The following is a 15,314-nucleotide window of genomic DNA, read 5'->3' as shown; positions in this document are numbered from 1 at the left end:
CCCAGCCTGTTCCAGCCACCAAGTTTTGGGGGAATTTGCTCTGTAGCCATCCTGTAGCAGCCTGGAGAAGGTACCCCCTGCCCTGGGGCTGCATGGGGAGCGGGGGTCAGGGCTGGCAGGGAAACTCTGCATCTACATGGACGAATGGGCAGGAGACACTACGTGGACAGTAGAGCCTGGGGGCCAGAATGCTACGTGCCCCCTCCCACCCGGTAGGTCAGCTTGGCTCCCCCTGCCCCCACCCTCTGTCAAGGACCAGGGGTTGCCCGGCCACCTGCTGCCCAGCCCGGTCACCCTGGGACAGGAAGGCTGCTTCAAAGCCAGGTGTTGTGCAGGGTGGGATGGGGCACATCCTCCTGCTTGCGTTGGGGGCTTCCCTTCCCATCCTGTCGACCGTCTGCCCTTGATTCTCTGTCCAGCGTCTGCATCCCCCCTGCCCCCGCAGTGCACCCCAGGGTCGGCACCCGCCCTTCTGCTGGCCCCATGATCCTGCCTCCGGCATTTGCGCCTGCACAGGTTCCTCTGTGGGTTGTAGACAGGGCCAGGACTTGTTTCTAGGCAGAACTGAGCGACAGATGTCCCCTCTAAGAATGTGTGACTCAAGGCTGGGTCTCCTGCTTGCTAGCAAGTCTCCACTGCATGGTGACAAAGCCAGCTGATGTGGCAGAGAGGCCCTCGGTCCAGCAGCCCCTGTCCATGACCGTGGGAGCGTGGCCACAGGTCCTGCCCCAGCTGAGCCTGGAGGGGAGCATGGCCCCCCGACAGCCTAAAGTGGAGGGCCCAGCTGGCCAACTGGGGCCTGACCCACAGCACCTGAGACAAGGAGCATGTGTTGCTTAAGCCGCTGGGCTTGGAGCAGTTCGCCATGTGGCAGTGCGAACGGGCCCGACGGCCACCTGGTAGCCCCGAGGATGGAATGCACCGAGACTGTGAGGCACGGGCAGGGCCCTGGCCCTGCATCTCACTCTGGCATCAGCGCTGCAGGGCGAGCAGTAGGGGCTGATTCTCAGGCACTTTTCAGTGGTTTTCCTGACCACGTGATCTCCCCTTGTCCTACCCATTTCCAGAGCGGCCTGGGATCCTACCCGAACAGCAGCACAGAAGTGAAGATAGGGAGGCACATCCAGCTGGCCCTCCTGTCCCCTCAGTCACCAGCCTCTTCTGCCTCCTTCCCCACATCCTGCCATCCTGCCATCCATCCGCTGTGGGTCTGGCACTCTCGAGGGCGGGCTCCTGCCCTGGCTGTGTCCTGCCATGTCCCAGGCCCACCCTGGCCCTGCAGCCCAGCAGCCCAGCAAGTACATGGAGAGGCAAATCCAGAACCTGCATCTGGGGCTTCTTCTCCTCCCTTGACGAAGAGACTAGAATAACACTGAAATGTGACTTGTTTGTAGTCTGGGAGCCACCGGCTTGGCATCTGGCATCATTAACAGTCCTGTGCCTGGAAGAAGCCTGACGGAGCCAGAGAGGCAGTGCTGGCTGGTGTCTTGTGTCATCTGGGCCATCCAGTCAGTGGCTAGCTGCCACTTCTTAAATGTGGTAGCCAGGTGTCTCCGAGGAAAGCAGACCATGCTCCCTGCTGTGGTCGGCCTTGTCCAAGCAGGTGAAAGCCTCAGGGGCAAAGGCTGCCGCTTCCCCAAGCTTCACGGTTTCACACTCAGGGCTGTGATGTCACCCAAACCAGATCTCCACCTGCCGAACCTATGGTCCCAGACCTGCCAGCCCCCACAATCATGTGAGCCAGTTCCTATAAATACCAGCCCCATGCGGGCACACTCGTACACATGCACCCCACCGAGTGCTTCCCTGAGAACCCTGATGGTCACACTGTGGATAAGCATGTCCTCTGCAGCAGCTGGTACTGGGGCGCTAACCACACCGGGCCTCCTGGGCCACTGTGCACCTGCTCCGTCCCCACTGGTCACACCTGCCAGGTGATGGATGTGGCTGAATCCCCAGTTGGGGGCTAAGCCTCCAGAGGAGGGGAGGCTGCAAACCACCTGCAGGGCTGTGAGTGCTGTGACAGCAGCAGGACGTTTCGGCTGAGGGGCACTAACCCTGGGATGGGAGTCCCTAACCCACACATGCACATCCCCAGGCCTCGCACAAAGCACACCACGTGGTAGCTCCTGCTCAGTTGCGGAGACAGCAGCCTTTGAGTAGACTTCCTGTGCCCCTCGCCGGCCCCGCCCTGTGGCTGCAGTGCATTTCTTGTTCCTGCATCATCCTCTGCCAGGAGAGTGGGGGTGGGATGGCTCCAGGGTCTCCGCCCTAGTCCAGACCCGCTGTGGGCTGGGGCGTAGCTCTGCTTGCCCATCACCTCCCATGGGTTCTGCTCCTTCCTCTTGGCGGCAGTCAGCTAAGAACTCAGTCTGCTCCTGGCCTTGAATGATGCCACCCTCCCCTGGACACAGTTCCCAGCAGGCCATTCTATGGCTTTCCATCCTCCTCGGCCAGCGGGGACATGTTTCGCCTTGAGACCCTCCATCCCTATGAGCCCCCACATTTCTGGCTGCATGCAGGCTCTGTTCTGCCCTTGGGAAGCCCCAGTCAGCTCCACCCAGCGTGCCCCTCCTTGGTGGATGCCACCTGTAGGCTAGTCCTTTGCAGACTCCCTGTGCCAACACGGCCTGGGCTGAGCCCATGTCCAGAGAAGCGTAAGCCCATCTGACCACAAGTGCTTGGGCTCCGGGTCCGCCAGCTTCCCCAGCCTGGGGGCTGGGGCTTTTACCAGCTGTACCAGTCCCTTCAAGGCACAGGGGGGTCGTCCCTTGCCTCCAGCTGGCCCCAGGTTGTGGCTTCTGAGGGAAGCCGGGACAGGCCAGGTCTCTTGGCACCGCAGGCCCTGCTCCCCAGCCTGGTGCTAAAGAGGAGGTGTCCTAGGCAGCAGGTGGAGGGGGGCCGGGGGCAAGCACAGAGTCCCAGGGAGAAGAGGAGGAGGACCTGGAGGCACGCAGGTGCTTCACCCAGAAGCCCTTGGCACCCTGGCCAGCCATGGGGAGGGTCCAGCACGAACTTCCCCTACACATTCGGACCTGGGCAGCGGGACAGAGCTGGGCTCACACTCAACCGTGGGCAGCAGTCACTTACTCTGGAGACGACTCCGGAGTCAGGTTGGACATCTCCTCGGGTGTTGGAACTGTGCACACAGGAAGGACAGGGAGAGAAGGTGTGACCCCTCTGCCCTGCGCTCACCAGAGTCCCCCTACGCTGTGGCCTGGGGCCTACGGAGCTGCCCCACGTGCTCCTGGCCCCCGCTGGAGTGTAGGGCCCCGAGGCCATCCCAGCCTCCAGTGCTATAGTCAGGCAATGCCTTCTGGCCTCCAGCTGGCCCTGCTGGCCCCTGAAGATGGCACTGGCCCCCTCTGCCCACCCATCGGCTGGGCTGTAGGCTTGGACAGCCTGGCTGTGCCCACGGGCCCTCGGCACCCAGCCCACAGCAGCGGGCTGCCCACCGCTCCCCTGTCCTGTGGGCTTCCTGATGACTCGCACCCGCCCATCAGCTGGCCGTCCTCCTAGGGCGCAGGTCTCAAGTGGCCTCTGGGCTAAAGAGAAGCACAGGAGCTGGGAGGGGTCCCGAGGCCACACCTGCCCAAGTGGGCATACCTGGGGGTGAGCAGACATCTGGAGGTACTCCCTGGGCCTGTGCTGGCCTAGAGGTGCTGGTGGGAGGTGAACCAGCCCAGTGGAGAGGGGGCGGCCCCTGTCACCCGCCACCCCTGCGCCCAGGCTGGCAGTCTTAAACTATAGCCCCTCTGCTTCCACTTACCCTGTAGTTTCCGGCGGTGGAAGCGGGGTGACCCCAGGAAACTGTTCTTGATGGAGTTCAGCCGCGTCCTCCAGGGCACCCCTCCGACGCTGGGGCTGGATGGTGGCGTGGGGTTGGGCGTGCCTGCCGGGCTCTCCTTGGGCGTGTGCACGGGCGTCCCCTTAGGGGTGGGGAGGGGACTACCCCTTGGAGAGGGGTGAGGGGTCACCTGTATGGTGGGGACAGATTTGGTGTTGGGTTCAGTCCCGGTGGCCGGGAGCCGGGTGGGGGCCGGCATGGTCGGCGGGCCTGGGGGCAGGGCCAGCTGGGGGCCTAGGCCCCCCGGGACAGGGGGTCGGGCCTGGGTGCCGGCCGGGAGTGGGTTAGACTTGGTGCCCTGCAGCGGCTTGTCGGTCAGCTTGGCCTTGCTCGGCAAGGTCTGGGTCTTGGGGTTGGGCCGCGAGGCGGCCTGTGGAGGGAGGATGTGTCCGGGCCGAGGAGCACTCCGACAAGGTTCCAGCTCCACGGAGGTGGCCAGGGGGCAGGCCACGAAGGGGGTCTCAGAGGGCGGGGGGGGCAGGGCAAACTTTCTAACAGGCTACAGGGCAGGCGCAGAGGGCAGGCAGCAGAGTGTGCGGGGTCCCGAGAGCAGCCATGCGAGCGCCCCCCCCCCCCCGCCCCGCATGCACACACAGCGCCACCAGGACCAGAAAGACACGTTCAAGCAGGACCCCAAGGCAGGACCAGCGGGGACAGGCAGGCGTGGGGGTGGGAGCGTTCGCCAGAAAAGAAAACAAATAACACAGGAGAAAACAAACGAAACGAAACAAAAAACAAAACAAAAAGAACGTGCAGTTAGCCAGAGCAGCAGCACCCACGCGGGCGGCCCCAGCAGCGGGGGGTGGGGGCACGGGCCCAGCCCCGGGGCCGGGGGGGCCTGCTTCCCGGGCTCTGGGAGCCTCCCCTACCCCCCCGGTACACGCAGGCCTCTCGGAGCTGGGGGCGGGGCGGGGGCTCACCCGGGGGCTGCTCAGCGGGCTGGTGGACAGGCCGGAGGAGGCGCCACTGATGGACCTGGACCTGTAGACAGGTGTGGAGCGGGTCAGCTGGGGGGGGCCGCGGCTCCCGGCTTCTCTCCCCCAGGCGGGCCCTCCAAAAGGCCGGGAGCCCTGGCCTCAAGCCTGAGGCAGCCCCGGCCTGTGCAAACCTGGCCATGCCCCAAGGCCCCTGTGGGGTGGCTGGCTGCCTGCCTCGGGGCTCCTCTCCTGTAAGCGGGAGCTGCCCCGAATCCAAGGCCCAGGCTGGCACCCGGGAGCCCTCAGCAAGGATCTGTCAGGGGCTTGGATGGACAGAGGGATGAGGAGACAGGCACTTCCTGGGAGCTGAATCCAGCCCCGTGCCAGGTCCTCTCCCCAGGCCCCAGTGCCCTGAGCCCAGCCAGGAACCCCAAGGCTGAAGTGTCACAGGCCCCTGTGCTTGATCCTAGCATGTGGGCTACTGAGTGGGCACTAGCCCAGCCCTGCCCTGCCCACGGCCCACCTGCCCGGCCCAGAGCAGCCCACAGCACGCCAGCCCAGAGCCCTCCTCACTGGCACCACGAGGGCCTGGGCAACGCAAAGCTGGGGTGAGCCCTGGCTGGGACCACGAGCCTTGTCCACCAGTGGCCTCACTTGGCCCGCAGACCTGGCACCCTGCGGGCAGGGGCCTCACTCCACCACACCACACAGCCTCAGGGAAGGCCCGCTGTGCTTGCTCAGCCCTGGGCATTGGCACCTGCTGCCCTTCGAGGAAGGAAACGGGGGTGGAGGTCGGGTGAGGTAGCCACAGGAGAGAAGAGGAGAAGAGTGAAGGCCCGCCCCCACCAGTCAGCCCACCCACCCGCACCTCAGCCCAGCCCCTGGGCCTCAGGGAGGAGCTGAGCCTACTCTGACCAGGACCCTGGCATTTGTGGGCGGGGGCCCCATGGCAATGACCCTACGACTCTTCCACCTCACAGCCACAGAGCCAGGGGGCGACGCTGACCTTCCCCCAGCCCCCTACAGCCCAGCTGGCCCACGGCCAGGACGGTGCCAGAGCCAGGCCTTGGTCCAAAGCTTTCGGAAGTTGGGAAGCAAGTGGGGGCCGTTGGTTCCGGCTGGTGCCCACCCCCAGTGGCCACAGGCCAGCAGGGCAGCAGCTGAGAGTGAGGCCCAGCACCCAGGGCCTGCCTGCCACTGAGCCAGCCATGCACTCGTCACTTGGCACAAGGAAACCAGAAAAGAAGCAGCGGAAGGAAGAGGGGTGGGGGCTGCCTCCATGCCGGTCGGTCTAACCAGGCGGCACCTGCCCAAGACAGAAAGGATGGGGCCGGCACGCAGAGCAGCCAGGGCGGGGTGACAGGTGGGCGGCAAGAGGCCAGCGGTGAGCAGGCAGGAGCACAGGAAGGTACGGGAGCAGCGGGGAGGGTAACAGGGGTGAGGCCCCATCACTGTCGCCCTCGGGCAGCGGGCCCTGCAGGGGCAGGGCTGGGGGTTCAGGACCGCCGGGCCCCATGCAGAGACCCCTGCGACTGTCATGCCTCCTACCACTGCCCTGGGGTGCCACTTCCACTCTGGCCCCTATGGACAGCAGGGCATGACCCCAGGGCCCTGGGGCAGCACAGAACAGGGGAGGGGAGGCTCACTGGGGCCACGCAGAAGGGGCCTCACAGCCTGCAGACCCTCAGGGATCCCCAGGCAGGGAGAGCACAGTGGGTCTCCCCACCCTGGTCAGGCTGGCCACCGGCCTCGCCCCCGCAGCCCACGCCTCCTCAGGGCCACGGGCCCGCCTGGCCCAGGCCCTTCCCCAGCTTGCTGGAGGGCTCCCTCGCCACAGCTGCGAGGGCCAGATGCACCTCAGGCCCAGCCCTGCCACCAGGCCCAGCGTTGTCCTTGGGGCTGGGGGGCGGGGGATGGGTGGGCAGGGTGTATACCTGTCTTCTTTGCTGAATTGGGGGTGGGCTTCAGCGATATCCAGGCTTTTACTGAACATTGCTTTACTACAGCAGGAACAAAGCGAGAAAACAGAGTTACTGACGCAGCCCCACCAGGCGGCCCGGGAGGCCGGACCTCCACACAGCTCCACGCAAGCTGGGCAGGGCCCACCTGGAGCCAGGCCGGGCACACGGGCAGGAGGGGAGGTCAGGCAGGAGAGCGCCAGGGCCACAGCGCACCCCACCCTGGTGGCCTGCTGAGCAGGGGGGCCTGGCCAGCCCTAGGACCCTTCCAACCCCAGCCGGCGCCCACTGTGGCCCAGCGCCGGGTGGCCAAGCCAGAAGAAGCGCAGCCTGCAGCAGCGGTGGCAGGATGCGAGGTGCCAGGAGGAAGGGGCTCTCCAGGGACTGCCCGGGTGGTCCATAGCTGACCCCGTCCCAGCTCCCGTCCCAGCTCCTCCCGCCCCGAGGCAGCCCGACCTGGAAGGCAGAGCAGGTCACTTGACTCAGGGTGGCCTCCCGTGCCCGGCCCCTACTCCAGGCGGGTGAGGAGGGAGGGACGCAAGGTGGCTGGGATGACGTGTGCCCCCCATCTGCACTCGCCTGCTCTGGGCAGGTCCAACGGGAGGCAGGGGTGAAGCTCAGGAAGGGTGGGCTGGGGAGAGGTGGCCTCTCACCCTGGAGGCCTGCTGGGGAGATGGGGAGCCCCCAACAAGCAGGACGCGAGGCACAGTCAGGGCAGGAGCTCAGCCAGCAGAGAACTTTCTTCCCACCACCCTCAGCAGCCCCCCAGTGCCGGAACCCCGGGGGCAGTGGGCCAGGGCTGTGTGCAGCCAGCCCACTTCCCCGAGGAAGGCCTGGGACCACCAGGAGAGCTGTGGACCCCCAGCCTATTTTAATGCTAACCATGGCTGCTTCCTGGCAAAAACCAGGAAAGGCCAGGCTGTCCCCAGCACTCAACCCCCAACTGACCAGGGGAAGCGCCAGGGCTGGGACCCCAAGCCCTGGTGGTCTCCAGGCCCCAGAGCTATGGCAAAGGCCCCTGCCTTGGCAGGAACACGGGGCATCTCCTCAAGCGGGCCCTGCCCAGAGCTGGGGTGAGGATTGGCCAAGGGCCCTCCCAGGCCCTACAGGACCAGGACACCCTTCCTTCCTCCAGGAGGCGCTGCTGGTACAGCCCTGACCAGCTCCTGGACACTACCTAGAATTCCATCCACGTCCTTGACCCCCACACTACCACAGGTGACCCAAACCTGGGGCCAGCATCAAGTGGGGACAGGCCTGCTGGGCGGCTCTGAATAAGGCTTGACCCTAGTGTAGCCAAGTCTGGTCCACTCCAGTTTAGCCCAATCCTGTTCTGGATGGTCTGACCGGCCCACTTCAAGCCAGGACAACAAAGCAAAGCCCAGTCCAGCCCAGCCCAGCTCAGCTAACTGTCCAGTCCAGCCTGGTCCACCCCAGCCCAGCCCAGCTAGCAGTCCAGTACAGCCTGGTCCACGCCAGCCCAGTCCAGCCCAGCCCAGCCCAGCTAGCAGTCCAGTCCAGCCGGCTCACCCTAGCCCAGTCCAGCCCAGCTAGCAGTCCAGTCTAGCCCAGTCCAGCTAGCACTCCAGTTCACTCCAGTCTAGCCCAACCCTGTTCTGGATGGCCTGACCAGCCTACTCCAAGCCAGGACAACAAAGCAAAGCCTAGTCCAACCGAGCCCAGTCCACCCAAGTAGCAGTCCAGCCCAGTACATCCAGTCCAGCTAGCAGCCCAGCCCAGTCCACCCAGCTAGAAGCCCAGTCCAGTCCAGCCCAGTCCAGCTAGCAGTCCAGTCCAGACCAGCCTAGCCCAGCCCAGCCCAGCCTAGTCCAGCCCAACCAACAGTCCAGTCCAGCCTAGTCCAGCTATTAGTCCAGTCCAGCCCAGCCCAGTCCAGCCCAGTCCACCCTGGTCCAGCTCAGCGCAGCCCAGCTCAGCCCAGTCCAGCCAAGTTCAGCCCAGCCCAGTCTAGCCCAAGCAGCTCGAGCAGCCCGGCCCAGCCCCTAGCACAGCGTGGTCCAGCACAGCGTGGTCCAGCACAGCCCAGTGGCCTTGGCCCAGCCCCAGGGCCGGGGAGGGGGTGGGCAGAGATGAGCCATGCCAGGCCCCACGCAGCCAGTGAGGAGTGCCAGCGCCGACCAGGCCGGGCCACCAGGAGGCAGAGTGCCGTGTCCTCCCAGAAGGCACGCACCTCTGGCCATGCTGGGCCATCTCGATGGCCCTCCGCGCGGGCACCGGGGAGCCGCCATCTGTCACGCTGAGCACCTCCATGGACTTGCGTTCGGGCCGCCGCTTGCCGTGCCGGTTCAGCATCGGGGAGTCCACACGCTTCCGGGGAGGGTCTGTGTGCAGACAGGGGTCAGGGCCAGGCAGCCCGCCGGGCGTGGGAGGGGCAGCATGGGGCCAGGCCACCCTGCCACCTTATACCTATTTCATTTCTGGGGGGCAGGTCTTCGTCCTCGTGACTCGGGTACCTTTCTTTCCGGTCCAGGAGAAGGAAATAAATCATCTTCTCCTGGTTTTCCCTGCAGTGGGTGAGAGGCACCAAGAAAGGTGGGCAGGTCCATTCCCGGAGGGGGTCCCACCCCACGGCCGCCTGCCTGGGAGGGGCCGCAGGGGCCCCAGGCTGGCCACGTACTCCTCGGACAGCAGGTCCTGCAGCAGCTTGTTGCGATCTCGGAAGCAGCCGAGCGAGTGCATGCTGTCCAGCACGTCGGGGTCGATGTCCTCCAGGCTGGGCAGCGAGCGGATCTGCACCTTGCGGGGGATGGGCTGCTCTGGCTCCGGCTCGTTCTTGCCTCCTCTGTGGACGACAGGCACGGCAGGGTCACACGCCACCCCTCCGCGGCCTGGGGCTCCTCCGCCCCCACCCTGAGGTGCCGGGAGGGCGGGGCCCACCCCTTCCTGGGGCCCCCGAGTCTTGCTACTCTGCCTGCGCCCAGCCCTTGCACACCTCCTGCGTCCTGCCTGTGCCCAGCGCAGGCCTGCCCGGGGGCCTTGAGCCAGGAGCGGCTGAGGCTGGGGGCAGGCCTGCGCTGGGCCGGGTCACCCCCCGCCTTCCCTAGCAGGCCCTCCAGGCCACGGTGACAGGTGACAGGCAAAGCAGGCGATGTGGGAGGAGAAGCTACTTACATATACCATATGTGTTTCTGAATGTGCTCTAGCTACAAGGAAAGAGAAACAGGGAGTTAGTACGAGGAGGGACGGAGGAGCCCACGTTAGGAGGCCAGAGGGGGCGGTAGGGGGAGCGCGGGAGTGTGCAGAGAGCAGGACAGGAGGGGGGAGGAAGGGGCTGGAGTGGGGAGAGCGTGGGGAGGGGCTGCGTTCCTGGAGGCTCCAGGCAGGCAGCCCTGACCCTGCTCACCCCCAGTGGAAGAGAAGGAAGGTGGGCAGGGCTGGGGGCCGGGTAGCAGACGGAGTGAGCCCGGAAGCAGAGCGGCCTCCTGTGCACAGGGAGGGGCTGGGTGCAGGTGTGAGCAGGAGGCTTGGGGACCAGCCCTGCTCTCCCCTCAACTGCACTCGGGACAGCCTGGTTGGGAGGGTGGGTGAGGGTGGCCTCTTGGCCACTGGGCCACCTCTGTCTGGCCAGGGGAGTCCTGCTGCCCTTGCTCTGGGACCAGCCCTCCTGGCACTAGCTGAGCCCTAGGGAGGCCGGAGGTGGCCAAGGGGGGCTTCTCTCAGAAGTAGGAGCTTCCCTCAGACCTTGCCCGGCCCCCAGCTGCCATGAGGAGTGCTCGTGAGCAACTATGCCCGCTGACCAGGCCCTGGGAAGCCCGGGACACGAGGGCCAGCATCAGTGGGCACCTGCCTTCCAAGTACACCAGCACTCCCAAACCATACCTGTGCACATACACCCATGCACACGCAAGTACACGCCTGTGTATGTGCACACACACCAGTGCAACTGTGCACACACAGCTGTGCATGGTCACACACCCAGGCACATATGCACATACCCTGTATGTGCCCACACAGCCATGTGCATAGCCACACACACACACACACACACACACACACACATGCCTGTGTATGTGCACACATGTCCATGCACCTGTGCACACTCAGCTGTGCATGGCCACACACCCATGCACACATGCACATACCCTGTATGTGCCCACACAGCCACGTACATAGCCACACATAAAGTACACACCTGCGTATGTGCACACATGTCCATGCACCTGTGCACACACAGCTAAGCATGGCGGCACACGTGCACACACTATGTATATGCCCACACAGCCCTGTGTATACCCACACCTATACAAGTACACGCCTGTGTATGTGCACACATGCCCATGCACCTATGCACACTCGGCTGTGCATGGCCACACATCTAGGCACATGTGTGTATACCATGTATGTGCCCACACAGCCCTGCATATACCCACACCCATACACACACATGTACACGCTTGTGTATGTGCACACACACCCATGCACTTGTGCATACGGAGTTCTGCATGGCCACACACCCAAGCACACGTGCACACACTCATGTGTGCCCACATAGCCATGCACATACCCACAACAACACGCCTATGTGCACACACACACACGTGCACCTGTGCACACACATCTGTGCACACACAGTCATACATGGCCACACACCCAAGCATGTGCACACAGCTGTGTGTGCCCACACAGCCATGCGCATACCCACAGCCACACACACATACAAGTACACACTGTGTATGTGCACACACGCCCATGTAGCTGTGCATGGCCACACACCCAGGCACACACACACACACCCAAGTGTGAGCCCACAGAGCCATGTGCATACCCACGCACATGCAAGTACACGCCTGTGTACATGTACACACACCCGTGCACAGCCAGGGCCCCCCGTACCACACTCACTAGCACAGGTGGGGATCCCTTGCACAGGCCAGCCTTCATCCCTGGGAGGAGACGCTGGAGACAGGACCCAGGCCCTAACATGGTGGCCCCAGGCAGGGACCTTGCAGGGTCCAGGAGTGGGTGGGCTGCATAAGGGGGAGAGGGGAGGCCCTCTGGCCCCTCTGCGACGCTGGGACCCACCGTGAGGCGCCGGGCCGCATCCACCTCGATCATGCCGCGCAGCAGGCTCTGGCAGTCGGGCGGGATGAAGTGCGGCATGTGGAACACGCCCCGCTTCACCTTCTCCAGCAGCTGCCTCAGGTTGTCATCATCGAAGGGCAGAGCCCCCTGCCGGCAGGGGCACTGGGGTCACCTCGGGAGGGGCGCCCAGAGGCAGCACCACGGGGGAGGGGCGGGGGGCCTTACCACCAGCAGGGCGAACAGGATCACACCGCAGCTCCACACGTCTGCCTTGCGGCCATCGTACTTCTCCCCCTGTGGGCAGCAGTGGGGTTGCCAGGGTGAATGGCTGGTCTCCACAGGAATGGGGGCGCCCAGGCTCAGGGTGTGGGAGTTGGCTAGGGCCTGGGGATCTGCAAGGCTCGGGTGGCGACAAGGGCAGGGCATGGGGGGCTGAGGCCACTTACCCGGATCACCTCGGGGCAGGCGTAGTGGGGAGATCTGGAGGCAAAAGCGGCAGTCAGGCACGAGGTTCGGGACCTGCTGTCTACCCTGGCTGTCCCACCCCGCCTGGACTCCGGGCTGCCCCCGGACCACAGCAATGGAGACACCTGGAGCCACGTTCCGCCTGCAGTAATGCCCCTCTGGGGGGCCCCCAGGCCCACGAGGAGGCTCAAGGGGCTTTGATGCCAACCTCCCCACAACCTAATCCCTACTGTGTGCTCCTGGGGGACACGGAGGCACGGGAGCCTGCGGACCCAGCCACATTCAAGGCTGTGTGCTGCCATCCTGGTCCCGGGAAGGGCCATGGGGCTGAGTGTGCGCAGCAGGAAGATGGCCACGCTGAGGCTCTGGCAAGCAGGCAGCCACCGGGACCAGACTAGCCTTCCGGGGTCTGCCTGGAGAGCCGAGGGAAGGTCTGGGCCTCACTGGTCACCAGGCAGGGCCCCTTCACTGCACCGCACTTTGCAGCACAGGTTGGGAGCAGAGCCAGAGGTCCTGGGGCTCCAGGTCCCCCGGGCTGCGCAGCCGAGACCACTGGTGGCATCTAGGGGGCAGGGCAGGGCCTTCGGGGGCAGCAGCCTGGCCCTCTCCTGGCCCGGCAGCCCCGCTCACCCGCAGCTGGTCTCCAGCAGACTGTCGCCAACCTGCAGCGACGCCATGCCGAAGTCGGCGATCCGGATGTTGTTTTTCTCATCCAGTAGGAGGTTTTCCGGCTTCAGATCCCTGTGGCTGGGAAGGAAGGCGGGGTTGAGGCTGACCAGCCCCTAGCTGCCTCCCCTCCCCAAAAGCCCATCCACGCTGCATGGGGCCAATGGCAACCCAGCCTGGTGATGTCACAGGCAGCCAATGGGAAGTCGCCTGCCTGGCAGCTGTGGTCTTGGGGACAGAGAAACAGGGACCCTTTGGGGTCATACCACATGCTCCCACCCACTCTGGGGCAAGCTTTGCTTTACTCTCTGGGCCCCCCACCCACCATAAGTGCTCTGAGCTGAGGCCAACCTGGGATCCCCAATCTAGGGTAACCTGGCCCCAGGACCTCTAAGAAACCTGAGGAGGGGGCTCCTGGAGCCTGGGGTGCACACCTGACATAAGCTTCCTGATGCTCCTGAAGGGGGTCAATAGAAAGAGTACTGTCTGCCCCAGTGGCATGGGGTGGTGCCTGATAGGGAGGTTGGGGGGTACCTGAGGGGGTATGGGGAGTCCCTGATGGGGGATAGGGAGCACCTGATGGGGTGTGGGAGATTACCTAATAGGGTATGGGGGTACCTGATGGGGGGCGGGGGTACCTGATGGGAGGTGGGAAGCACCTGATGGAGGACGGAGAGCACTGGATAGGGGATGGGTGATACATCATGGGGGATAGGGAGTACCTGATGGGGGATGGGGTGGAGGGTACCTTGGGGAATGGGAGGTACTTGAAGGGGGATGGGAGCACCTGATGAGAGGTGGAGGGGTACCTGATGGCGATGGGGCGTATGTGATGGGAGATGGGGGGCTGCCTGATGGGGAATGGGGAGCACTTGATGGGAGGTGGAGGGGTACCTGATAGGGGTGGAGTCTATGTCATGGGAGATGGGGGGGTACCTGATGGGGGATGGGGAGCACCCTGATGGGGGATGAGGGTACCTGAATGGAGGTGGGAGGGTACCTTGGGGGATGGGAGCACCTGATGGGAGGTGGAGGGGTACCTGATGGGAGATGGGAGCACCTGATGGGAGGTAGAGGGGTACCTGATGGGAGGTGGCAGGGTACCTGATGTGGCGTAGGGGGTATATGATGGGAAATGGGGGGTTACCTGATGGGAGACAGTGGAAGGGGCACCTGGTAGGATGGGAGACACCTGGTGAGGGGTGGGGGGTATCTGACGGGGGATGGGAGCACCTGATAGGGATGGTAGGGGGCACCTGGTGGGGAATGGGCCCCTGGCAGGGGGTGAGGGCCTGCCTGGGGGGATGGAGGTGCCCTAGCACGGGAGGGGTCAGCTGGTGGGGCTGGGGGCACCTAGTGGTATTGGGGCACACACCATATGGAGTGACTGTGGCAGAAGTCTAGCGCAGAGATGATCTGCCGGAAGAACTTCCGGGCCTCTTTGGGGGTCAGCCTCCCCTTCTTGACCAGGTAGTCGAAGAGCTCCCCACCAGACACGTGTTCTAGCACCAGGTATCTGCAGGGACAGGTGGGCGTCGGGTGGCTGCACGCGGTATGACCAGCCCGCCTCAGGGCCACTCGGCCACAGCAGCACCGGCCGCAGGCTGCAGGCCACCAGCCCATCCCAGCGTCCAGCACCCTCAGCATGAGGGGCCCTGCCTGCCTGCCCACCTCCCGGCAGGCCTGCCTCCAGTGCAGCCATGGGCGGGGCGGGGGGGTGGCCTGATGCGGGGAGTCTGGGAGGAGGGCCACACCTGTCACCCTGGCTGAGGGACACTGTGGCCACTGACCCCCATGCAAGCTGGGGTCGTGATATTCTAGGCTCCCCCTGGCTAGCCCCACTTGGGCTCCCAGAGCAGACACTCAGGCCCTCGGGGAGCCCTGGCCACCAAGGCAGACCCAAGGGTGGGCAAGGGGCTGGAGCAAGGCATGGCTGGGGGCCCCCAGGGGTGGCCCTCAAACTGGTTCTTGGAAGATGGAAGAAAAAGTGTGGAAGGAGGGCCTGAGTGGGGGGGGGGGGCAGCTGGCAGGTGGCCTGGACAGGTGCAGGGGGTGAGAACTGGGCCACCAGGAAGATTCTGACAGGGCCTTGGGTTTCCTGGCTCTGTGGGCCAGTGCCTCAATGCCCACACACTGGGGCAGGGCACTTGCCCTGGGGCGGTGGCCTCAAGGGGTGGCACTCCCTTCTGCTGCATCATGTCACTGGCCAGGCCCAGGGACTGAGGGCCTCTGGGCTACTGTGCAGGGCCATGGTGGGGCAGGGCAGGATGGGGAGAGCGGGAGGGGCAGGACAGGCCGTCTCTGGCCTGCTGATGTTTCTGGCCTAGTGATGGTGGCTGCAGGGGGAGCCTCCCCAAGGCAGGTGGGGAGGTGCAGGATGGCCCCCAGGACGTGTGGACAATGATGCCTGCAGGACCT

General features: G+C 64.8%; 2 protein-coding genes across 17 annotated transcripts in view; one reads left to right on the top strand and one right to left on the bottom strand.

Moving 5' to 3' along the window:
• MOB2 (MOB kinase activator 2) overlaps window positions 1-1,817 on the top strand; it is a 94,472-nt gene extending 92,655 nt beyond the window's left edge. The window contains exon 6 of one of the 2 annotated variants that reach the window (XM_055309085.1): window positions 1,068-1,817. In XM_055309085.1, the coding sequence (XP_055165060.1) occupies window positions 1,068-1,370 (303 nt within the window). In that variant the 3' untranslated portion in view covers window positions 1,371-1,817. The remainder of the gene's footprint in view (window positions 1-1,067) is intronic. The other variant, XM_055309095.1, reaches the window with a different exon arrangement.
• The window catches only part of BRSK2 (BR serine/threonine kinase 2), a 60,463-nt gene that overhangs the window by 5,971 nt on the left and 39,178 nt on the right, over window positions 1-15,314 (bottom strand). For 9 of the 15 annotated variants that reach the window (XR_008662379.1, XR_008662378.1, XM_055309045.1 and 6 more), the window contains 13 exons: window positions 14,272-14,412; window positions 12,861-12,977; window positions 12,212-12,245; window positions 11,991-12,059; window positions 11,766-11,912; window positions 9,855-9,886; window positions 9,361-9,525; window positions 9,150-9,247; window positions 8,914-9,064; window positions 6,699-6,764; window positions 4,768-4,828; window positions 3,770-3,977; window positions 3,091-3,139 (listed from right to left, as the gene is read on the bottom strand). Coding sequence is in view for 12 of the 15 variants with exons in the window: in XM_055309045.1 (XP_055165020.1) it covers window positions 3,091-3,139; window positions 3,770-3,977; window positions 4,768-4,828; window positions 6,699-6,764; window positions 8,914-9,064; window positions 9,150-9,247; window positions 9,361-9,525; window positions 9,855-9,886; window positions 11,766-11,912; window positions 11,991-12,059; window positions 12,212-12,245; window positions 12,861-12,977; window positions 14,272-14,412 (1,338 nt within the window). In the remaining 3 variants the exon portion in view is untranslated. The remainder of the gene's footprint in view (window positions 1-3,090; window positions 3,140-3,769; window positions 3,978-4,767; window positions 4,829-6,698; window positions 6,765-8,913; window positions 9,065-9,149; window positions 9,248-9,360; window positions 9,526-9,854; window positions 9,887-11,765; window positions 11,913-11,990; window positions 12,060-12,211; window positions 12,246-12,860; window positions 12,978-14,271; window positions 14,413-15,314) is intronic. The other 6 variants (XR_008662380.1, XM_055309070.1, XM_055309031.1 and 3 more) reach the window with 1 other exon arrangement.

Source organism: Nyctereutes procyonoides, unplaced genomic scaffold, assembly GCF_905146905.1.
Source record: "Nyctereutes procyonoides isolate TBG_1078 unplaced genomic scaffold, NYPRO_anot_genome, whole genome shotgun sequence".
Taxonomy (NCBI): Eukaryota; Metazoa; Chordata; class Mammalia; order Carnivora; family Canidae; genus Nyctereutes; species Nyctereutes procyonoides.
Note: the sequence above shows the minus strand (reverse complement) of the source record. Positions and strands in the feature narration are given on the sequence as shown.